A 25,878-nucleotide genomic window follows, 5' to 3' on the forward strand; every position below is an offset into this window, starting at 1 on the left:
TTGGTTTTGCCGTTGCTCCGGGGATGGTACAAAGGAGTTCTGGTATGTTTAATACAGCAGTTATTAAAAAAAACACCCATTTCCTTAGAAATGAACTGTACTCCGTTGTCAGTGAGGATTTCTTCCGGACAACCCTCCCTCAAGAAAATTTTACTTAAGCAATCAATGACACTTTTAGAGTTGGGAACTTTGATAGGTTCAACTTCGACCCACCTAGAAAGGTGATCAACAAGGACCAGGAAGTATTTGGAAGTATTGGGAAGTATTGGGAAGAACATGAAATGGACCTAGAAAGTCCAGGCCAATTTTCTGCCAAGCTCTAACAGGTGGGGGAACAACGGAATCACAAACACCTTCTAAGACAAGAACCTTGTCACTAGTGTTGCAACGTGTACAAAGTTTAATAGCTTCCACAATTTGATTGTCCATTTTAGGCCACCAAAAATTCGATCTAACATTTCTCTTGGTAATGGTGGCTCCTAGATGTCCAGAATGGGCATCAGCAATTATTTTCTCTCGATAAACAGAAGGAGGAATGAATTTATCACCTCTAACCATTTTACCATTTTCTAAAGAAAGTTCTGAATTGATTTTCCAATAGATCTGAAGTTCGGGAGAAAGATTTTTCTTTAGGCCACCCTTTTTGTATGAAGGAAGTTACATCTTTAAGGACAACATCATTTTCAACTGATTTAATCCAATCACTTTCAGCAAAAGAAATAGAATCTTGGGAAATATTGGCCACAAAGCATTCTTCAATCTCAGTTTCCCAATCATTTTCGTCAGGATCTTGTATGGGTAACCTGGATAAACAGTCTGCCCGTTTGTTTTTACCGCCAGAGATATAAATAACTTTGAAGTTAAACTCCAATAATTTAGTGGATAGTCTAGCCAACCGTGCGGTTGTACGTTTGATATTTCTGCCTGACAAAATATCGACGAGAGGTCGATGGTCGGTTTGAAGGATAAACGGTCTACCCCAAAAGTAAGATTTGAATTTCTCATCACTCCAAGCACAAGCTAGGAGCTCTTTTTCTATGACCAAATATTTTCTTTCAACAGGACGGAGGGTCCTGGAGGCAAACCCCACTGTAAATTCCTTTCCATAAGCCAATTGTGAAAGAACAGCTCCTAAGCCATATTCACAAGCATCAACAGTGACCACAGTTTCTCTATTACCATTAAAAGGCTGAAGAGCAGGAGCTTTAGTGATGTGCTCTTTAATGAGCTGAAAGCCCTTTTCACACTCATCAGACCAGCTGAAGGTGGCACCCTTTTTTAGTAGAAGTCTAAAACATTCAGTAGTTTTGGCATAGTCTCATGAATTTTGAGTAAAACTCACAAAGACCAAGAAAGGACAAAAGTTGTTCTTTGTTTGAGGGGGCAGGAGCTTCAATAATGCTTTTAACTAAACCTGGTCTGGGCTTGATGCCACTCTCAGAAATGGTATGACCAAGATATTCTACCTCTCTGGTTTTGAATACACACTTACTCTTCTGTAAAGTTACACCTCTATGTTCTAGGATGTTAAAAACTTGGTCAATGGCTTTCTCATGCTCAGCCTCAGTTTGAGTAAAAATAAGAATATCATCTTGGAAAACGACTACATTAGAAAGTTCCTCAAACATTTCGGACATGATTCGCTGAAAGACAGCAGCGGCAGAAGCCAGGCCAAAAGGAAGGCGACGAAATTGGAATACACCATCAGGTGTTACAAAAGCAGTGAGATGTCGTGAGAGAGGATGCAATTCAATCTGGTGGTAGGCTGCCTTGAGATCAAGTTTGGAAAACCAAGTAGATGAGCCCACCTTTGCTATTAAATCCTCAATGCGGGGAAGGGGAAAGCCATCGACCCAGATGGCCTCATTAAGACTGCGCAAATCCACACACATCCTAAGATCACCAGACCTTTTCCTGGCAAGTACAATGGGAGAAAGCCATAATGTGGATTCTACTTTTTCAATAATTTCTTGTTCACATAGTGACTTTAGGTGTTTAGACAAATCATCTCTAATACTAAGTGGGACATTTCTGAGTTTGTGTTTGACCGGGATAATGTTATCTTTGACTTTAATAAAATGCTGAAAGTTGGTGATTTTACCAAGGCGATCTTCAATTTTTTTTTCATATTTGCACTCCCACAATTTACCATCCAAAATGTTGCATACAGGAACAGAAAATGAAGACGTAGAACAAGGGAGATAATACAGGGTTGGGTAAACCAGGTTTGATAGTAATACCAAATTCAGCTTGATGTAGAAGACCAAGAACATTAATGCCTCGCTTGGCAACATAAACCTTCCCTTTAATAGATTTACCAAAAATAGAGATTTCAGCCCAGAAATAACCTAAAAGATTAATTCTGCTTCCTTCAAAAGCCACAGTTATAACATCAGGGGGAAGTAAACACTTATCTTGCCAAAAATGAGAGTATTTATCGTGAGAAACAATAGTGATACGAGCCCCAGTATCTACAAGTAATTGAACGTGATGTTTTTCAATAATGGTGTCAACTTCGGGATCAGGGACGTGAAATGTTTGGCTGACGTTGTTACTATCTTTCACAACAACTACATACTCCTGAGTAATTACATCACATTCTGAATATTCAGTTGAATTTTCTGGAGAATTTAAATCAGGGGAAGAATCACTCTCATTCATGACACACCGCACACTGCCTCTTCTACCTCTCATACAAACTCTTGAGAAATGACCATTTTTGCCACATTGGCTGCATTGTTGGTTGACAGCAGGACAATTTTTGAAATTGGAAACATGGTAAGAAGAACCACATCTGAAACAAAAAGTACTTAGACTAAATTGTCTGTTAGGCATAAAAGTTCTTCTAGTACCAGTAGTTCCCATTCTTCTAAAATAACCACGTGTGTCACGAGGAATAAAATTAGGTGTCTTGGTAGAAACAGGCGCTTTAGTGGAGACTGCACTTGAAATAGAGGTATTGGAGAGAGTAACTTCCAATTGTTTAGAATCCTCCAAAGATGTCTCTATACTTTTAGCTATGTCAATAGCCTTATCCAGAGAAGGATCTTTGCAAGTTAATAATTTCCCTTGAATTTGTTTGCATGAACAGCGAGCAACAAGTTGATCCCTAATAAGTTGTGAAGTGAAATTATCAAATTCACATTTGGAAGCATGTATTTTTAAAGCAGTAACAAAGGTGTCAATGCTTTCTTCAGGTTTTTGAGCCCTGGTGAAGAATTTGTAACGATGGACAACCATGTTTTTAGTTTTAACAAAATACTTATCTAATTTGGCTATAGCTATGTCGAATTCATCTGGAGCTTCACCAGGAGGCGGAACAAAAGGAGGTAAATGGTCAAAAACATTCTGGCCTTCCACACCAAGATGATAGTACATTAGACTTTTTTTTCTTTCTGCACGATATCTAAGACCATCAATTGCACCTAAATAGGCCATGAAAGATCTTAACCAAAGTTTCCATTCAAGAGGAGGATCACCAGGTGTCTGAAGAAACGGAGCTGGAGGAGTGACACTTTGCATCGTGGAATCTTCTATTTTTTTTTTTTAATTGAAATGAGAGAGAAAAAAAAATTGTAGAAGAAAAAAAAAATTGTCTTGAAAAGTGTATAATTTAAGAACAAAAAGTCACTACTGTAAATAAATTTTTAGAATAAAAACTGCATTTATCAATGAACAAAGTAACTAAAATAGTGCAATACAGCACAAATGTGTAGAAGTTCTTTTGTTGTGCGCAGAAGCTGTTCACAAAAGCGATATTTACACGCTGATGTGCAGGCTGTGCGCATCAGCACGAAAATGCGTTTTTTTTTTATACTAAGGCTGTGCACATCAGCGTGAGGAAAAAAAATTGTTTACTGCGTGCCCAAGCTGTGCACATCAGCGTGATAAAGCTCTTTTCGGCGAAGTAAAGTTGTGCAGGTAAACATGAATATGCGTACAAGAGCTGTGAACATCAGCGTGTGAATGAAGAGCTGTGTACATCAGCGTGTGAATGGAAAGTATTAGAAATCGATGGCTGTGTGCATCAGCGAAGACAAAGGCTTTATAGCTGGTCAGCTGTACACGTCAGGAACAATGAGCACTTGAATGCAGCAGGGATGAGGCCTTTGTGACGAATAATGCTTTGTGACGTGTGGCAGCTGACAGACAACGTGAGCGTCGTGACGAATGAAAATTGCTATGACAACCAGCATGCGTGAGACGTGATGGCGCTTGACTGAGGTGCGTTGGGAATTCTACAACGTCATCATAACGAAGAGCAATTCGGAAGGAGAGGAACAAGCAGCAGAGAAAACACACAGCGCTGGAAGAGCAGAGTTGAAGGTAAGAAAGGCTTAAATAGCGGAGAAAAATTCTTGATGAAATCAGCCGGTCGAGACAATGTTCCGTTGGATTTCATAGACTGGCACAAGAGAAAGTCACACGCAGCTCAGGCTTAATTGATAAATGATAACGAAAAGGCAGGAAAAAATGAACGGAAGTCCGGCGGCTGTGACGGCTCTCAACATGTACAGCAGGCAATGAAGTTTTTAAATGTACTCACATGAGTGTCGTTTGTAGAAGTAAAAAGGTCCTGAGCTTCAGAACGATTTACACGAGGATGTTGAAGACAGCTGAGGAACAGCTGACCATCCTCTGTCGCCAATGTAAAGATGAGGCGGAGATTTGTGGTTGTAGATTTATTGCAGAGAAGAGAGCCGTCCAGCTTGAAGGGAAGACACAGCAGCTGCAACTGCCACACAGGGAACACTGGGGTGGAATCCTCAGTACACGGAAACCCCATAGATGACATCACAGAGTTCAGTGATGAAATGATAACAAGCAGTACACATTACAGATCACCACAGTGTACTTTGTATCTCATCTCAAATCTAGTCTAGTCTAGTCTAGTCTGGATATTTATATTGCGCAAACATATCACATCCCGGAGGAAGTCTCATGGCGCATGCGGACAATCCCAGAAAAAAAAAAAGGTGAATGATCCTGGAAATAGAAGCTTAACTAAAGAGCCATGTTTTCAACTTCTTTCGATAACTCATGAGTTAGATGGTTGTACGTATGTTTAGGGGGAGTTTGTTCCATAGGGATGGTGCCATATAGGAGAAAGCACGTCCGCCATTTCTAGCAGTTAGAACTCTAATGGGCGTGAGCTGCAGCTTAAAGCTTGATCTCAATTGTCGACCAGGCTGATACCATGTCAATTTTTGATTCCAATATTATGGTTCTGTGCCGTACATGTTTGTGAACCAAACACATGGTTTTAAAAATGGCTCTTTTTTTAATAGGGAGCCAGTGTAGACTTTTTAGGCATGGCAGAGAAGGGGATCGTCTTGGAAAGCCCAGAATCAGACGAGCAGCAGTGTTTTGTAGAACTTGTAATTTCCTAATATGGCACTCATTTATAGCAAGAAGAAGAGTTACCATAGTCTAACCTATTTAATATAAGGCCCTGGACTAGGATTCCGCGTGCTTCCGTTGGTATCCATTTGAAGACCTTACGTAGACTTCGCATGATTCAAAAGTAGGTGCCAACGGTGTAAATTACATGGTCCTTCATGGATAATTTATTATCCATGTGGATTCCAAGGTTGCGGACTGATTCCTTTGGGACGGGCACTCCCCCATTTCCGAGGGCCACCAATCATGGGTCCAATGTACACTAGCTTGACCAAATGTCATAATTTCGGATTTGGCACCATTCAGTTGGAGATGGTTCAAACTCATCCAATTTTTTACCTCTTTTTCCCTTTTTACCTCTATCAAGCACTTTTTAAAATGTATAGGCAATTGGTATTGCCTATTACATTCTAAACTGGCAGAAGCAGCAATAACATCTTTGTTAAGTGCTATTACAGCTACAACCAGCTGTAAGATCGATACAAACATTTGGGTTTTTCATCATAAGATCTTGTGCAGAGCCATCAGTGCTGCAAAATTAAGAAGAATGACCCTTTTTAGCAAGTGGATGCTGTAGCGTACTTCGTATCCCATTCATAAGATGTGCCCTGCTATTTCTGCATGCTGTTTTAGTTGTGCATATGCCAAGGGTGATTCGCTGCATATATGCTTCACCTGTCCCAGTCTTTACTACTTCTGGGAACAGGTGTTCGGTTCTCAAGTCAAAAGCTTCAGGTTACCTTACCTACAGGGCTCTATTTGGAATGATTCCTCAATCCACTGATACAACTGTAAGGCAACAACAGTTTGTATTTATCGCCTTGATGATCACTACTATTGCAGAATTGGAATCTAGGGATGTAGGCATGTTCAACCAATGGCTGAATAAGTTGCGTGTGAAATTATTTGAAAGGCTATACACAGCCAAAATTGGCTCTATGCAAAAATTTACTGAGATATGTGCCCGATTTAATGAATTAGCTGTTGTATTCTTTAGGTTAATGATAAATGAATTGCACATTCCGCTTTGTTTTTTTGATAGATTTTTATATTTTAGAATTCATGTATGCAGTAATTGTAGGTGTAATGCTGATGTGAGAAGGATTATACCTTGTTAGCTGTATTTGTTTTTTGCATCCATGCAGTAACTGTATTTATAATACGGGTGTGGGAATGAGTTGCTTTAATCAACTGTTATTGATATGCAATGAATTAAAAAAATATTAACCGCTACGCCGTGGTGGACATTCCGCCATGGAAAAACATTATGCATGGGTAGTTCGGACGGCCCCCAGCCGTCCTTCGCACACGCCCACTGTGACATCGGACGGCCGTCCGACATATGAGAAGGTTAAAAATTATTTACTAAACACTTTTCTGTCATTTTTTCACCTTATTCGATCTTTTTCCTATTTTGTTTGTACCAAGTGTTTTTTCCTCAGATGAATCAAACTGACTTTGCCGGTTAAGATTGGTTAGTAAACTGTTGAGGTTATCAATAAACTGGAGAGACTGGAGCTTAACCTCCAAGATCATTGCCGAAAACTTTGAACATAACAAATGTATTTTTGCTGCGTTAACCTAAATGCAAATTATCAGTGAATGAGGGTGAGGAAAGGTGAGCTTACTTAGGAAATACCAAAAACAAGTTTGTTATTTAAACTTTACCTTGAAAATCTAATTACATTACTTTTAAAGTAGTTGTCACTGTTTTCATTCCTACTAAGGAGCTTGATATTATTTGGAGACAAAATCCCAATTCTTTGCACTGCCAATGTTAACCTAGATTACACAGCAGCAGCAAAAAAAGTACCATGTTGTAAAGGACACTTACATATAAGATACTTACAATATATGCAACCTTATACGTGTCACTAAAAAGTCAGTCACAACTACATCAGCACTAACCACATATGGAAGCTTCTTTTCTAAACCTACCTGCCAAAAGTAGTTGTTTCGGAACAGGACAACTGAGGAAGAGGTTGGATAATCCTCTAAACCATCCATCCCAGTACTTTTCGGTGTTCGACAGCTCGATTCTCCAGGTGTAAAGATGTTCTTTCTTTACCTGAAAAGGTTGCAAATATCAGCATCCATCAACAAAAGGCAAGTACAATTATCTCATTCAAAGCATAACTTGGAAAAAATCTGTGTAAATCAATCATGGATGCTGAAGTGTACTTGCCCTCAAAGCTTACCCTTTGCAGGAGTAAGCAGAAAGGACCAATTCAACAAGCTGTGTTATATTATCTTTAAAATATTCAATCTCGACACAAATAAATGGTCAGCTATTAGAGAATTTCTAATGCAATGAGGAGGTAAAAGATACCCCCAAGACACTAAAGAAAATGTTATTTGTTAAAAATAATCCACACTGTTGGGGATGTAAAATCCACAAATAAATGTGTGCAAAATGTTATACCGCAGTCATGCAGGTGATAAAGGGCATACAGTGAACTTTAGGGTATGGGCCTGTCTAAAGCACATTAAATGAAACGAAAGAAACTGACTCCACTGTAAACATACAGTAATACGAAATGATTAGGGCTACCAGCAGAAAGAGACCACAAACACAGATACGGATTGGCAAATGCAGTTATACCTTACAGGAAAATTCTAATAGATGAAGTAGTAGTTAGTTCTGTCATCCCCATTTCTAGTCTGAAAAGGTCTGCTCTTCAAATAACCAAAGATTGCGCACAAAAAAAATTGCAATCAAACAGAACTACTAGAAATTGAGATTACTGACTCAGCATAGAATTGGGGGAGGGGCATATTTACAAGTGTGATAGGCAGTTGACGAAGAGCCAAACATCAAGGATACATGGCACAGGTAACTGTTAGAAGAAACCAAAATTGGAAACTTAAATTTTGTCAGAGGCTCCACAAACACCACAACGAAATATAAACCTAACACCACGCAGTAACATAGCAAAATGGCCCTTGAGCAGTTGTAACTTAAAATCACCACCATTCACAAGAATGCTGAAAAACAGTCAAGAGTGGCAATTCCTTAGTGTGGGGAATAAAACACCAGATCAGCAGTTGGTTTGTCAGTTGAGGGTTTTTTAATCTCTCGACAAGAAGAGCATGTCCTGCAGAGCTGCGCATTAATACCCAGCCTTCAAATCATAACTCGTTCGAGTGCCTGACCTTGAACTGTTCCTTTGACTAACCCATCCTTAATTTCAATAATGGTCTTCAGGATTTGAATGCTAGCTCATTCCTCTAGTGGATCCTTAACTGCCCCTATAATAGCTGCCATGTTCCAAAACTTAAAACAAACATTTCAAATCAGAAGCAGATACCATTTGCAACAATGTTCAACAGAGTTTTAGACAATACCAAATCTTTAGATTTAAACGACTAGTCACTAGCCCTATTTTTATATATATATATATATATATATATATATATATATATATATATATATATATATATATATATATATATATATATATATATATACATACATACTCACACTAAATATAGTAGTCATACATTATGTCATAGTCAGCAGACTAGCATTACAGTCCTAGCTTTGCTAAGACCATTCTTTGATCACTTTAATCTCTCAGATGAGGTCACACTCCTGCAGCTACTGATACAATTATTTTGGTTGGATTACTGAACAAAAAAAAGCTCGTTTCCATAACACCTATAATGCACCACACAGCCTACTAACACAATGGCCAAGAAGAGCTGGTCAGAAGTTCCATGACAATATATTCATGACACACAAAGGTCACTCTCCTCAAAAGAGAGAAACAAGAAATAGGCTTGAACAACCAACCGGGAAAAATCTGCTAAAACTGAGTCACGGCATCAATCTAAAGATGCTCTCAGAACACTGTGTAAAATACTCAGGTGCGGACCATAGAATTTCAAAGATAATTACGCGAGTATTATGCCAACTGCATCCATTATGTAAACGAGCAATGCAAGTCATTTGAAAAATGATGTTTGAATAATCTCATAACACTGAAGACCAGCAGTTGTACTGAACAATCCTGATCATTCGTTCTATCCTTTTACTTCCTCCACCCACCAATAGTCACAGAACCAGGTAAAGTATATTCTGGCTCATTGAAACTGAAGAAGTGATAACATTGGCAGGTAAGAGCAATGCATTGAAATGAATGGGTAAGCCCAACATCTTGCATCAAGGAACTCCTGTCACACCACAGCCTGATGAAAATGTTGCATTATAAGAGAAGAGACTGGGGCACTGCTCCTGAAGAAATCAAGTGCAGAGTTTGTCAACAACTCGACAATCTCATTTTCAAAACCTCAAGTTAACTTAAAAAAATAATATTATTAGAAAGTTACAAAGTATAAGCAAGAATGCACAGAAAAGTGGCTCTAACAATGCACGTTTCAGACTAGGAGAAATAAATACAGCATGAAATGTCAATGAGGGCCTTCACAACACTGTTATCATGGGCAAACAGGCGGGCCGGATCCTTCTACTCCTATTCAGAGCACATGACAAGATAGATCACAATAGTTTATTAAATGAGAGGATAACTCTGAAATGGATGTGCCATTCCTCAGTACAGGAATCCAACTGGCAAACAAAGGTTACTCGGATATCTTTAAGCACAGGGTTCCACGCACCATACCATGAGAGTCTGCCCTTTCCACATGAGACTATGCTGTCTAGGTGACCACACAACATCAGCTATATGTCCAGCTGTAAATGGTAACACCAAATTAGGTCTCTCTGTGACAAAACCAAGAAGCAAACTGCCTGGACCAGATCTAACACCGGGCAATAGAAAAAACAAAGACAGATTCTAGGAGACGAAGAGTTACAACAAGCCCATTTCAATGCTCCCATCCTATGAACAGCCTCAACATACATCAGAAGCATGGGTCCAATCTTTGACTCTTAATTATTCCTCAGGTCTTTTGAAAATACAGAGGTCAAAAGAAACTTACAGCTATTGCGGCGCCACAAATCTAAATAAACCACAGAGTGGAACTGAGCAGAACTATGGCCATGACTGGACTATTGAAATGTAGGCTACTAAAAAAAAAAAAAAAGCTCCCCAGCACATTACTAGGGTGCTCCTCAAAGTCAACCAGATGTAAAGGCCTTCCACCCGCTCAAAGTCAAAAATGTAGACTGCACAAGATGAACAAGGAGATGTCTCAACACCACATGCTTTGTTTAGACACTGGCTTTAGACTTCACACCACAAATTTCTTGACCAGCCCTTCTGCCAGAATTAATTCAAACAAAGGCACAGGGCGCATACTTAGCAATGCATACTTAGCAATAGAAAGCCCCACACTCCAACTCCCTCAATCCATTTAAGAGCAAATCCAAGCCACCAACCTTTCAGGAAACGGTTGAAAAACAAAGGTTTGGATAGCCGGGCAGCATGATTTATAAGCCACCAAATAGTGTAAGCTGGACTCCACATGATTTACCCTCACTGCCACCTAGCGATGCTGTCATAACACCTAACAATTGGTTCAGGTGAACAATGATAGCATAAACAAAATACATAAGGGAAAAGAAGAAGCCTAAATACACATGAATGAATTTACACAAACAGTAAAAATGTATTATGCATGTATCTATATCTATACTACTATAATAAAGCAGAAACTTTCAGGCTTTGAGGCGGGTAAACTCAGGAACCACTGCGCCAATCTACACACCCGATACACCGTTGAAATTGGCAGGGTGTGTAGATGGTTATAGGCTACATAACTTAAAAAAATAAACGTTATTTAAAATTTTAGATTAAAAAAAAAAAGTAGTCCCTCAAAAGTAGCGCCGGCCGCGGTCATGTTAGGAGCACGGGGAGGAGCGGCGTCCGAGGAGCGGCGGACATGGCGCCGGGGAGGAGCGGTGACGTCAGGAGCAGAGGGGCGGAGGTGGAGCAGCAGACATGGCGCAGGGGAGGAGCGGTGGTGCGAGCGGACAGGCGGGAGCAGCGCCGGCGGAGGTAAGGGCACTCATGTAGGGGCAGGCGGCGGACAGGACAGGCCGGGCCGGGCGGGGGACGGGGCAGGAAAGTAAATTACAGGAGGAAAAAGTGACGTCTGCAGGTTACAAAAGCGGGGCGGGAGGGGGCCCTGAAGCCTAATTGCTCATGGACAACGTCGGGACGGGCTGCTAGTTTTTTATAAAAAGTTATTTCATTTTTTTAAAACATGTTTCAAGAAACAAAACACTCAAGAAAAATGTTGGCAGACCAAAAAAAACACACAATTCACATGCCAAACAAGTGGCTAACAAACAAACATTGTGTATACAAAGGAACAGCAGAAACAAAAAAATGTGTCCTTCTCAAAATATGGCCACAGGAGGCGTCGACGGCGTTTCGACCGCTGGGTTGCTGTGCGGTCATCAGGACAGAAAATGACTTGAGCGTAAAGTAGCTGTATGCAATAAAGATATAGATATCAATCAATTACATTTTAGGGAGTAGGCTTTTTCAAAGGAAAAGACTAAAGGTAAAGAACCACCAAGTGAAAAAGGGGAATTTGAAAAAGCAGAGAAACTACCACCACACCAGTCGTGATTCCAACAACCAAGAGGTTTAAAATAGTGAAAAACATCACCTTGATAAAAAGTCATCCAATCATTAATGAAATGGGACTCAAACAGGAGTCCAAATTCTGTGAATGAGATATACATATACTTAATAAACCAGTCTGTGCACTATAACAATGAAGGTTTAGAAAAAATTAATCTAAAACAACTTACGCAAGAAGTTTGGTTAGAGAAGCAAAAATAAATTGATAGGCATCTCAGTACTGCATCTAGGTATCCTCAAAGCGATGGAATCAGCAAGTGGCATATTACATTGTGCTCACCAACATGTCCAATTAAATTGGCTGGAGAAGAGAAGAGAGGAAAATGAATTCCTAATTTGATGCCCCAATTGACACCATTCAGAACACGATGTTAAAAAACATAGCGTGTTCAGTCATCTGGACATCCAGGCAACATACCCAAAGTGTATAAATGTCAAAAGCTACTTCTGCTTCGAGAAGACCGGCGCGTATTTACCGTGCTTCAAATAAACAAGCGTATTTAGCCAGAAATGAAAAATCCAATGCCCAAGGATTTAGTTACGTATTGCCGTTCCCACGTCTTAAATGTTAAGATGAAGGCAAACACAAGATCAATGGAGCGCAACATAAATGCACTTCCATCAATTACAATCCACTGTTGCCAATATTTAGACAAGGGCATAAAAACATTCAATAACAGGGACTAAAGTCAGTAAGCCCGTTATTGCGGTTTCATTACTCATAACCAAGGAGTCAAAACACCACAAATTGATCTACTCCGTATACCATTGGGTATTCAACATATAGTTAAGGCAGAAAACTTACCCAAATTCGGAATTCCACAATTACTCCAAACAACGTTCGTACCGGCGCGGCACTGACCAGTGTGTCACGTTGTTGGAGAGGAAATATACAAAGGACCAATACGTCAGATTTACGCAACAGGCAGAAGAATGGAGATTGCTCGACCTGCATAGTCGCCATATTTAAATGGTGAAAGAAATCCTTTTAACCCCTTCGCTGCGGCGGCTATTCCGCCGCAGCGCTAAGTGGGAGGCGGGGCCGCGCGGCGCTCCCGTGCTCGTGACGGAGCCGCTCCGTCATGAGCCTCGGGTGAGCTGTGCTTGTGACGGAACGGTTCCGTCACGGCCCCGCCCGCTCTTTAGAACGCCCAGCACAGGCGAGGAATTCGCGCCGCGCAGGCGCGGCGAGTGGGCCGTGACGGAACAGTTCCGTCACAAGCATGGGAGGGGTTAACATGGTATATTGCCGATGTAATGGTCAATATCCCACAGAAATATAGTTAGTAGTGCATACTAACCCATTAGTTGGTCCAGAATTAAAGTTTAGAATAATACATTAGGTCAATATGTTATAACCTGGACATACAAATAAGCACATTCCGTGCACACAAAACCCCTCCTATGTTGTGAAAAATAAGAACTGCTCGAGTGGCGTCTAAGCAACAAAAGTTGCTGATAGAACAGAATAAAAAATTAGTTTGTCAGAAAAAATAAAGATCCTCCTACAGACTACCACGAATGATCAAACGTGAGTGTGCACAATCCACCATTTTAGACGAGGCAGAACTGCCTAATCATAATATTGACTGTAACGTGCCCCGAAGTAACTACTCAATATATACCAACAAAAAGTTATCTAGTGGGTATATAAAAAATAAGCAACATTCTCTTACTAAAAAAGAAAATAGTGCAAAATCAGGAAAGAGGGAGCGCTGTACTGCACTCAAGTGAAATTAGGCAATGAGAGCAAAAGTGTAGCCCCTACACCAAAGCTAAAAAAATAATAAAGTGTACCCAAAAGTATTTTCCTTAAAACAAGTCTAGTTACACAGAAGTGCACACATACCGGAAATCAGTAGTAACTGTGATTAGAACAATATGAACATAATTGAAAGCAAACATGTCCAATAAATCATATACATAAAACTGTATAAATGTCACTGTTATAAGCAAGCATACCCTTTATACACTTAAAACCATTAAGATGTCATCAAATGGTACATTACCGATTCATTTATTACAAGATATTTACATAGAGAATATGCTAAACAATGCTAAAAAACAGAGAACAGTTAACAGGTATGGGGCTCAGCTAGTTAATATGGAATGGCAATCTTCCATAGAGTTGAGACCATCGTTAATGCTGTTACAACGGAGCATCCACCGACATTCAGTTCTATTTAAAATATTGGAGATGCTCCCACTTCGTTCTGGAATTTTAACTACCTCAATAACCTGCCAACGCATATCCCCTGGGGCATGATTGAACTGTTGGTAATGTGCCACTAAGGGTGCATTTACTGTTTGGCAGCGTATGCGGCTTTTGTGTTGGCCAAGTCGTGTTTTAATTTTCTGTGTCGTTTGACCGATATAAATCAGGGCACACGGACACCAAATTGCATACACGACGTTTGCCGTGTTGGAATTTGAAAAATCTCGCAAATCATGTTTGATGTTCCCATGCACAAATTGTTTCGTATGAAGACTGGACACACACATGACACAGCCGCCACATTTGTAATGTCCCAGAATTTTATTGAGACCCCACATTAATGGCAAAGTTGGACTCTCATCATGGGGAAAGGCCGCTCGTACCAAATGGTCACGGAGGTTTTTATCGCGCTTAAATGAAAATAGCGGTAACTCATTTGTGATGCATGTGGCCACAACAAGTGGCCAATGTTTCTTGATGATACAGGACAATTTATTACTACGTGTCCCAAAAGTTGTCACACATGGGATACGAGTCATAGGTTTTTTGATCTGGGGTATCAAAAGAAAGTCACGGTTTTTGTACCAGGCTCGTTTCATCGAGCGTTTGGCTAATTTCCGTGGATAACCACGTGGTTGTAACTTCCTTGAAAGGATCTCTGCTTCAAAAAATAGTAATCTTTAAGTTAATAATTTCTACGGATCCTTAAAAATTGTCCGAAAGGGCGGCCATCCCTAAGTCCATGTGGGTGATTACTTGAATACTCTAAAAGGGTATTCCGTGCAGTTAGCTTGGTAAACAATTTAGTGGACAGCCGCCCTTCATGGGGGAAGATGGCCAGGTCCAAGAAATCTACCTCACAGTTACTGGAATTAGACGAGAATCTGAGGTCGTTGGAACAGGAAATTAGCCAAATCAAAAATCTGTCCAGTAAACCCTTAGCCCCAGTCCAAATAAAAAAACATCGTCAATGTAACGTCGCCAATGGCGGACGTTACCAAAGAAAGGACTGTAGTTATTGTAAAAAATAAACGGTTTTTCAAAATCGTCAAACAAAATTGCAAAATTGGGGGCATAAGAAGCCCCCATTGATGTACCCTTAACCTGCAAACAATATTGTCCGTCAAACTCAAAAAAGTTCTTAGTCAAAGAAATAGTCAAAAGGTCAACAATAAAATCAGTGGGAACAGTCATTGGAGCGGTCCGTGTATCCAAAACCTTACGGATCACTTCAATACCCTCCAACTGGGGGATATTTGTGTATAAGGACTCAAGGTCCATACACACCAAAAGCTCTGTCTTGGGGCAAAATTGCATGACCTCAATTCGGGAAATAAAGTCGCCACTATCGCGCACATAGCTACGAGTGGCATGCGCAAAGTCTTTGATAAATACATCAATATATTTGCATAGAGGCTCCAGGACCGACCCACATCCAGAGACAATGGGTCGGCCTAGAGGAGAAAGAACACTCTTAGCACTTTTGGAAGTGTATATAACACTGGAGTTCGCGGTGCTAAACAATATATAAAACGCTTTTTTACTGAAAATTTAGATTAGTGGACAGAAGAGGTGATCTCTACTGGAACTTCTCACTTGTGATACCGAAACATTCCTCCTTCCAGTACTTGGACTCGTAAATGCGGGTACGGATAATCTTCTCTACCAGGTACTGTGGGTTGGTCCTGTGGATACTGTGTGCGTCTTTCAATGTACGGTTAGCCATGGCAGAAAACCTATATCCACAAACAAGCCAGCTACCGCCCGCTGGAGCACAGCAACAGCATCACGACATTCACCACAACCTCCAACTCCACAGTGTTACGATACTTCCGATTAAAATATAAACAGCACCAAAATAATACTAAGAATGTTGCGCTGCTGCCATGCAGGCAAATACTGATGACACGACGCGACCCGAACTGCAGTCATAATATTCAACTGGTTGGATTTCCCAACTCCACCTCCAAGCAGGACTAGAGCGCATATCTTGAAACGCTTAAGTTAAGTAAGTTTTGAAAGCGCGTATGCATCCCCCAATGGTTTTGCGGAAGCTGCACATGTAGTATGCATAGATAATGTATGTTTTGCAATTCAAGCCACACAAAACGCTTTCTACTTAGTTTGATATTTTCATTGTGGTTACTTTCTATTGGGGAATGAGCCCCTCACGGCCATCGCACGCCAACACAACCTCAACATAATCTCCTACGCCGACGACACCCAGCTGATCCTCTCCCTGACCAACGACCCCGCCGCCGCCTGAGCCAATCTGCACGAAGGGATGAAAGATGTAGCCGAGTGGATGACGACCAGCCGCCTGAAACTGAACTCAGACAAGACGGAGGTCCTCATCCTGGGCTCTTCGCCCTCCGCCTGGGACGACTCCTGGTGGCCCCCCCACCCTGGGTACCGCACCCAAACCGACAGACCCCGCACGCAACCTGGGCTTCATCCTGGACTCCTCCCTCTCCAGGACCAGGCAAGTCAACGCCGTCTCCTCGGCGTGATTCAACATCCTACGCATGCTACGGAAGATCTTCTAGTGGATCCCGACCGAGACCAGGAAGACCGTCACCCAGGCCCTCGTCACCAGCCGACTGGACTACGGAAACGCCCTCTACGCCGGTACCACCGCCAAGCTCCAAAAGAGACTCCAGCGGATCCAGAACGCCTCAGCCAGACTCATCCTCGACATCCTACGAACCAGCCACATCTCCGGACATCTGAGAGACCTGCATTGGCTCCCCGTCATCAAAAGAATCACCTTCCGCCTCCTCACCCACGCACACAAAGCCCTACACGACCAAGGCCCGAGCTACCTCAACAACCGAATCAACTTCTACGCTCCCAAACGCCACCTCCGATCAGCCAACCACGCCCTCGCCGCCGTCCCCCGCATCCGAAGAGCGACAACAGGAGGAAGGTCCTTCTCCTACCTGGCCGCCAAGACCTGGAACTCCCTCCCGACCGACCTGCGCCTGACCCAAGACCACCTCTCCTTCAGGAAGAAGCTGAAGACCTGGCTGTTCGAGCAGTAACGGCACCCCCCTCCCCCCAGCGCCTTGAGACCCTACGGGTAAGTAGTGCGCTCTATAAATGTCTTTGATTGATTGATTTATTGGCAAGAAAGACTTAACGTAAGTATTTTAGAAACACCTGTGTTTTTTTCAATTTGTAACTAATTATCAAACTAGAAGCCGAAGATTGCCATAATTGTGCGCATTATTAGATTACCTGGCTTTTTGAGTTTGACATGACCGTCTTCCTTTAATGTTTATGGCGCTTGGCGCGAAATTCCAGCATGCTGTCTGGCTTAAGTTCTGCTCACAGAAGACAGCAGCATTTGGGTAAATCTAAATCGCACTGAAATTCATTTGATGACAATCACTAATCTGCGTAGAAACAACCCGCACTCCATTGATATACAGAAATGTGTATATAATGGGTTTCGAAGAAAGAGTTTAACCATGCTAAAAAAATAATACAAGTGACATTCCTCGTCCCTATCATTTTTCGAGCCCGTTTCAAGGTTTTGGTGTGAACAGTTTGAGAGTGGTGCCTCACACAACCATCATCCGTCTTCAATATTCCAAAGTGCTGAAAACCAAACGATCCCTATGAGGGTAAACAAACCCCAGTATGTGCTGGTGCACAGATGCACTGCCCAGCTTTTTCACCCCAGCATTAGGGTCTACAAATGCAAAGCAAACATGTGAGACACCGCATACCCAGATCTTCAATTCAAAACAGCTTTCTGTGAAAGATTGCCCGACAGATAGGCTTTTACCATTAAAGAGTTCCTCTATAAAAAGGTGAAACTGTTGATAGCAGCATGAAGAGTGACCTAAAGGTTTTTCTCAAAGCATCAAAATGTTTCCCACTCTAGAATTTTGCCAAAAACCACCAACAGACAAAATGAATAATTGGCAAAGCCAAGAGGTCTCACCTTTGAAAGTGGTAGCTGATCTTTTGACTTTGACAGTGCTTGTTGCCGATTCTGATCAACTGCGGCTAACGCAAAAAAAAAAAAAAACAAGCATTGGCATAGCCAATAGGTCTCGCTTTGGGGCCTTATAAGTATTTAGTTATGCAGCACAATATCCTTGGTGCAACAATATCAACCGTTCCATGGCTAAACACTTATAAGGTCCCAAAGGCGGGTCCTATTGGCTATGCAATGCTTTTTGAAATAGAGGCTGAGTTGCTACCTAGCGTAAAAGGCGGACCGGCTGTCTTTCACTAAGGTGTTAAAGTGCAGGTGAAAGTTTACACCTGTTCTCAAAACAGCACATTTATTGTGGAATGGAACACTGTCTAGCCTGACACTCACTTAATGGTACACCACGATGCAAAATGGTACAGTGCAGTCCATCTGTAATGTGTCCCCATTCGTTTACTACTCACAAAAAGGGCCTAATGGGAGAATTTAGTTGATTAATTGTGCACCACTCCCAGAAACATGATCAGTTGCACAAAAAAAGGTGCATAAGGTCTATAGAACTGATCACGTTAGATATCCTTAGTTGCGGAGCAATGATGAACTGCGGCCGCCACAATCTATAGCTGCAGGAATTCATTGCCCTACCTTTGAAAATCTTGGCAGATGATATTCTATTACATTGCTTCCCCAGATACACCAAGACGGACCTAGCTTCAATGTTGTGCTTCGCATGAAACAGCGTTTTTGCTTTGAGTTGTCCCTACCTCACCTTTCATGCCGCTGGGTCGGAGTGTTTGTGTTGTTGTATTGCTAAGGATATATGATGGAGCAGTGGACTTAGTAGTGTTACTGAGTTCCCTCTTTACTCAAACTTGAGGGAAGCCTTGCCTCTATCTTTTAGCTGCACGCCAGGAGAACGGATTCCGCATGCACCCCTTTTTCGCCCTATATTTGGTTGTGTTAGCGCCCTGAAGAAGGTGTGACCATATCTGTAGGTCTCCACCGAAACGCACGTCAGCGCAGCCCCAGTTAACAAGACTTGACCATTAGAATGTATGCAAAGTCAAGCAATTATGTTTCTGAAGAAATTATTAGTTAACTACATGTATACAAAATAATTGAATTTAAATTCTGCTTGCTTTTTTGCTATATCTGTTTGTTCATCAGCACATTCTGTTGAGTTTTGTTTTCGGTTTTAAACTGGTCTTGTTTATCTGTAAGTTGTTGATATGGTTGAGGGTATCTGTTGAATGAATGGTTTGAGAGGTGTATGGGCGTTTGAATCTGGGTGTCAGTGGGGGTAGCTATATGGTGCTTAAATGTATGGTATACTTTGCCATTTGGGTCATTTTTGTTATATTTTGCACTGTGATATGTATAGAAACATGGATTTATATATGATGATGTTGATAATGAATAACTTATATTTTTGATTTTAAAAAATTGTGGCTGAAGGGATTGATAATTATGTATAGGTTTGATTAAAAAATATATTTGTGTGATATATACACACACATTAAGATTCCGTTGATGACTTGATAAGCATCCTTTTAGTATGGTGAGATATTTCGCCAACTAATCCTTTACAAGCAGTCTGTTTCTTTGGTATATGCATTACCTCCTCAGAAGAAATACATGTGTGAGAGTAGCTGGGTACAAGAGATCTTTGTGCAATGTAATTACAGAAAGCAAACACAAGCAATAGAACTGTGAGAGTAGCCGGGTACAAGAGATCTTCAGGCAATGCAACTACAGAAAGACGCAGAGCAGCACTCCTTCACTTAGCCCCTGGGGATGTTTGCACCCACCGCTTTCAGATGTACCAAAATCCCACACAATAACACTTATCAACTAAAGTAAATGGTTAAAGCAGTAAGCCTGCCAGTTAACAGCTCGGACCTCTGTGTCATCTTCCTTCTTCTTCTTCTTGCTACACGTATGACAACCTTCTCCCTCCTCTTCGTCGTCGTCTTCTTCCTCTTCCTCCTCCTCCTCCTCAATAATTCCTTCCACAATTGCTTTAGGAACTGAAGGGCTGATAACATCTTCACACCTTGAAAAATATAACAAACAGGATGTAACAGTCACAAAGAAAGATGGAATTTCACAATCAGAGTACATTTTACTCAACTACAGGCACTAACAAGTCTGTTCCCTTAAACATGAATCTTCAAATAATTAAACTGTATGGGCATTAAAACTCAGTTTCCATCTGGGAAGCTGAACAGGCCTTTATCGAACCTACTGTGCCGACATACACATTAAGTATGTTAACAACTGTGTTCTCTCCATTAACTCCAGCAGAGCCCTCCAAGTGCTCCACTGGTGCTTACACACTCGTGTATCAAAAGCTGTGGGTAGGCAAGCATATCATCCAACCTGGCTATCTAGCAAAAGTACAAAGAAAGCATTAATGGATCCGGTCGGCTGGTAAGGGATTCTGAAATTGTCATTTGGCGGCCAGAGGGTGCAATTACAAGTGAGGGACATACGTCCCAGTGGATGGCAGCGCCACTGACCGAATAGAAATTCCTTTTTGAGAAGAATGTGAGAATCCATAGATGAAGCTACTGATTAAGCAGCAACTGTAAATTGCTGTGATGGGGCGGTGGCCGAGTTTATGGAGAATAGTGTCTACACACTAAAACTGAAGATAGTCTGTCCTTATTTTTTACAGGTGATTGCTGGTTGCTACAATCTGTGTTCTTACTTGGCTAGGGGCAGCATTTGCTTGAAGGCTCCTCATTATAGTCCCCAAAATAAACAAATAATGGACTCTGCATAATGTCCTTAAATAAATATCTATTTTTTTTCTCCTTGGTTTGTCTTTAAAGCAGCGCTGCTGTAAATGTAACTGTATCCCCATGTTCACCAGCCTTTCCAGCCCTCAAGAAGGATCACTGCGTTAGATTTATTTTTTTAAATTATAAAAATTCTTTATTGAAAGATTATGGCAAAACAGATAGAGAATCCAAATATGACTCTTTCAGCGCTTTTAGGATCATTGTTGCTGTGATTGTATTTGGACGCCTCACACGCGTAGCGCCTATGCTGTCTATCTGCCTCCGTCAGCGCTATTGGGATCATTGTTGTTGTATTTGTGCCATTGACGCTGTATTTGTGTAGCGCTTCAGTTTTGATTGTGCTTGCTGCTCACTCGCTATATCCTTGTTACTGTTACCCCTGTCTGCCTCCCCTCGGACCCTCCATTTTGTTGTTGATCTCCCCAGGCCCGCCCCTCAGCCTCACTACCGCCTCCCTGCTGCCCCTCCCACGCTCCGCCCCCTCCACTGTCCATTTATGTCTGATGGTCCCACGCGCAGCGTCCACGCGCCCCATCCGCGCCGAAGGTGCGCCAAAGGTAAGCCCGTCTACGCCCGTCCGCGCCTGGACCGCGCCCAGTGCCAGACCCCCTGGTCCTCGCATTGCCCAGCCCTCCCTCATTACTTACGATGCCACCACCCTCCTAGCCCTTAACCCCGGCCGCTACCCCAACTGCGTCCAAGCCGCTCCTGGACACACCCATGGACCTTTCTCATGCTACTCCTGCAAATTCACCGGCACCGTCAACAACTCCGCTACGATCACACCACAGATTTCCGACCCCAACTACCTACAATGCATCTTGCTCAACACCCTATCGGTCCACAGGCACGCCATTGACCTATGGAATCTACTTGACACCATCTCTCCGGACGTCGATTTCTTAACAGAAACATGGATGAACGCCTCCTCCGCCCCAGACATCACCATTGCCATCCCAGAAAATTATAAGATCATACGCAAGGACCGTACCGGCCACACAGGAGGAGGAATCGTTATCGTACATAAGAAATCCATCCACATCTCAACTAGCTCTGACGTCAATCTCGCCAACTCTGAACACCTTCACTTCCAGATCCACATCGACCCCAAGACCACACTCAGAGGCACCCTCCTTTACAGGCCACCAGGACCCCGCGCACAATTCAGTGAGGACATCACGGACTTCATCACCCCACACGCGCTCCCCTCCAAAGATTACATCCTTCTGGGAGACCTCAATTTTCACCTTGAAAAGAACAACGACCGCAACTCCACCACCCTTTTGGACAACCTCGCCAACCTAGGACTCAAACAACTGGTCACTTCCCCCACCCACATCGCAGGTCACACTCTCGACCCTATCTTCACCTCCAGCAACCATGTCTCCTTCAGCCACACTACGGCTCTCCTCTGGACTGACCACAGCTGCGTTCACTTTACCTACAACAAGCCCAAACCCAACAACCACCCCCAACCAACTCTGCTAAGAAACTGGAACAAAATCACCATCGACCAGATCTCCTCATCGCTTCTTCTAAACCCCCCAGCCCACTCCTCAAACCCCGACCAAGCCGCCACCAACCTCACCCTATGGTTATCCAACAGCGCCGACATCCTAGCACCACTGAAAAAACGACAAAGCAAACTTGGCAGCAAGAAGGCCTCATGGTTCAACGATGATCTTAAGAAGTCCAAGAAACTCTGCCGCTCCCTTGAGAAGGCCTGGAAAAAAGACCCAACCACCGGCACCAAGGACGCCTTCAAAAACGCCACCCGCATACACCACCAACTGATCCGAAAGGCCAAGAAAACCGCCTTCAAGGACCGACTAGATAACAACGCCCACAACAGCAAGGAACTTTTCAACATCGTCAAGGAATTTACCAATCCCTCGGCCAACTCTAACGACATCACCCCCTCTCAAGCCCTCTGCGACTCCCTAGCTTCATTCTTCCACAACAAAATTGCAGACATCCACAACAGCTTCGACGACCAACCCGGAGACCAACCCACCCAACCATCTGCTGGACCATCACCCACCTCGAACATCCTTAATGACTGGAACCCAATCTCCACTGAGGACACCCTCCGCCTGATGAACTCCATCCACTCAGGATCCCCCACAGACCCATGCCCTCACCACATCTTCAACAAAGCAGACTCCATCATAGCACCGCACCTCCGAGACGTCATCAACTGCTCCTTCAACTCCGCCACCTTCCCGGAAAGCTGGAAACACGCTGAACTCAGCGCCCTTCTGAAAAAACCCACAGCTGACCCCACCGAACTCAAAAATTACTGCCCCCATCTCGCTCCTTCCATTCCCGGCCAAAGTCATCGAGAAAGCTGTCAACAACCAGCTCGCCGCCTTCCTCGAAGCCAACAAATCCCTCGACTCCTCACAGTCCGGCTTCCGAGCAAAACACAGCACTGAGACCGCCCTCATCGCAGCAACAGACGACATTCGAACTCTATTGGACAATGGAGACACAGTCGCCCTCATCCTCCTCGACCTCTCCGCAGCTTTCGACACAGTCTGCCATAGCACCCTTCTACAGCGCCTCAGAAACATCGGAATCCAAGGAAAAGCACTAGAATGGATCACCTCGTTCCTCTCCGGAAGAACCCAGAGAGTCCGCCTTCCACCATTCAATGATAAACCAAAAACAGGTTCCAATATTGCCACGTTATTCTACACTGGATCCCGGGTGATCACTCGAATGACTGAATGAAGCAGTAATTCTCAATGAACCAGATTTCAGAATAAATCATTTCTTTTTTATTTTTTGATTTAAATGCATGTGTCTATTTCGTATGCGATTTTTTGTATTTTATAATCAAGAAACATTTCATTAGTTCAATTCTATTAAACTGAACACAAATTCAAAACGAAACAAATGACATTAGGCAAAAACAGTAATTACACAGACAAATATCCACTCACACTCGTCAGTCATACCACACAAGACAATCAGGATATATTTACAATTATTTACAAACAATATAGTATCACAGTGGAAAAATAAAGCATTGGAAAACAGCAGGTCAACAAACTAATTATTTTCTAGAATGATCAAGGATTCCTAATGCTGAGTAGAAGAGGTCTACGCGTTTCGATCACCCCTGGTTTCGGGGAAATCTCATCAGGACCAAATGCCTGTAAATGGAGAACGAGATAGAATCAACACTGGGGGACAAAACCAAACTCCTCACAACGCTACAGTGTGGGGAACAAATGAACTAATCGTACCTCTCAATGGGCGACTTTACTTTTGTGGATGTCACTGTGGGCAAAAAAATGAGGTGGGGTTAGGCCTCTCTGGTGAGAGCGTCTACAGGGCAGAGATTCAATCATAACCAAAGCATTCATTCGTGTCTACTTACATCTTTTTACGCCTAATGCGGCTGTTGGTGCAATTGTTGAGCAGCTTGGGTAGTTGTGGGTTGCTGGGGGGGCAAGGAATTGGTTTTAGTAAGATTGCGGGAAGCGATTTGAGTCCTTATCTCTCATTTCAGACGTTCGCGACTTACTGTTTTGTGGGTAGCGCAGGGAGTTCACGTTTCTCTATGTCGGGCTTGAGTGAATCTGTAACGTGCTCCAGAAGCCTGAAAGTGGAATGGAGCTTGAATCAGAAAACCAAACCAATTGAAGCTGTCGCCTAGTTTACGAGGATATCCTAGCTTAAATCAGCGTCTTACCTGGAAGCGTTGTGTCCGCTATCTGCTAAAGGGGGTCTGCGCTCCTCGGTCTCTGTGCGATTGTGTCCAGTGACCGGTGCCTTCCAGTCGGTAAACCGGCTCTCGCGTTCGGTTGAGTTAAAACTCACTTCCTGGTTGCCCGAGGATTCTGGGGATTGTAGTTTGGCCCGTTGCCATGGGGACGGGCCGCGTTCAGGTGTCTAAAGTGTAGTAGCCGTAACTCACGGTCTAGTGGGGAAACAGCAGTCTGGGTCTCAGTCAAGTCAAAGGCGATAAAGTTCAGAGAGTTCGTTGAGACCATTTATGGCGGAGTTGAATTTCACTATCAGCATTGCTTCAGTGTGAGACAATTTCTCCTCCATTCTTGACTGGAGTGTGTTGTCGCATTGCCCAGCACAAATCACGCATAAAAAAGAATGTGCTAACTGCCCCATTAGTGAACCATTGGACCAACCACAAACACACCGTTGAGGAATTAAGATGGACAGTAATTGCAAAAATTGAAAAGGACCCCAGAGGCGGTGACATGGAGGAGAAATTGTCTCACACTGAAGCAATGCTGATAGTGAAATTCAACTCCGCCATAAATGGTCTCAACGAACTCTCTGAACTTTATCGCCTTTGACTTGACTGAGACCCAGACTGCTGTTTCCCCACTAGACCGTGAGTTACGGCTACTACACTTTAGACACCTGAACGCGGCCCGTCCCCATGGCAACGGGCCAAACTACAATCCCCAGAATCCTCGGGCAACCAGGAAGTGAGTTTTAACTCAACCGAACGCGAGAGCCGGTTTACCGACTGGAAGGCACCGGTCACTGGACACAATCGCACAGAGACCGAGGAGCGCAGACCCCCTTTAGCAGATAGCGGACACGACGCTTCCAGGTAAGACGCTGATTTAAGCTAGGATATCCTCGTAAACTAGGCGACAGCTTCAATTGGTTTGGTTTTCTGATTCAAGCTCCATTCCACTTTCAGGCTTCTGGAGCACGTTACAGATTCACTCAAGCCCGACATAGAGAAACGTGAACTCCCTGCGCTACCCACAAAACAGTAAGTCGCGAACGTCTGAAATGAGAGATAAGGACTCAAATCGCTTCCCGCAATCTTACTAAAACCAATTCCTTGCCCCCCCAGCAACCCACAACTACCCAAGCTGCTCAACAATTGCACCAACAGCCGCATTAGGCGTAAAAAGATGTAAGTAGACACGAATGAATGCTTTGGTTATGATTGAATCTCTGCCCTGTAGACGCTCA

General features: G+C 42.8%; 1 protein-coding gene across 1 annotated transcript in view; it reads right to left on the minus strand.

Moving 5' to 3' along the window:
* PPME1 (protein phosphatase methylesterase 1) overlaps positions 1–25,878 on the minus strand; it is a 171,423-nt gene that overhangs the window by 63,968 nt on the left and 81,577 nt on the right. Inside the window, exons 9-10 of the mRNA XM_086933828.1 lie at positions 20,012–20,165; positions 7,339–7,468 (exon numbers count right to left, since the gene is read on the minus strand). Coding sequence (XP_086789954.1) covers positions 7,339–7,468; positions 20,012–20,165 — 284 coding nt within the window. The remainder of the gene's footprint in view (positions 1–7,338; positions 7,469–20,011; positions 20,166–25,878) is intronic.

Source organism: Lissotriton vulgaris, chromosome 8 (genome assembly GCF_964263255.1).
Source record: "Lissotriton vulgaris chromosome 8, aLisVul1.2, whole genome shotgun sequence".
Lineage (NCBI taxonomy): Eukaryota > Metazoa > Chordata > Amphibia > Caudata > Salamandridae > Lissotriton > Lissotriton vulgaris.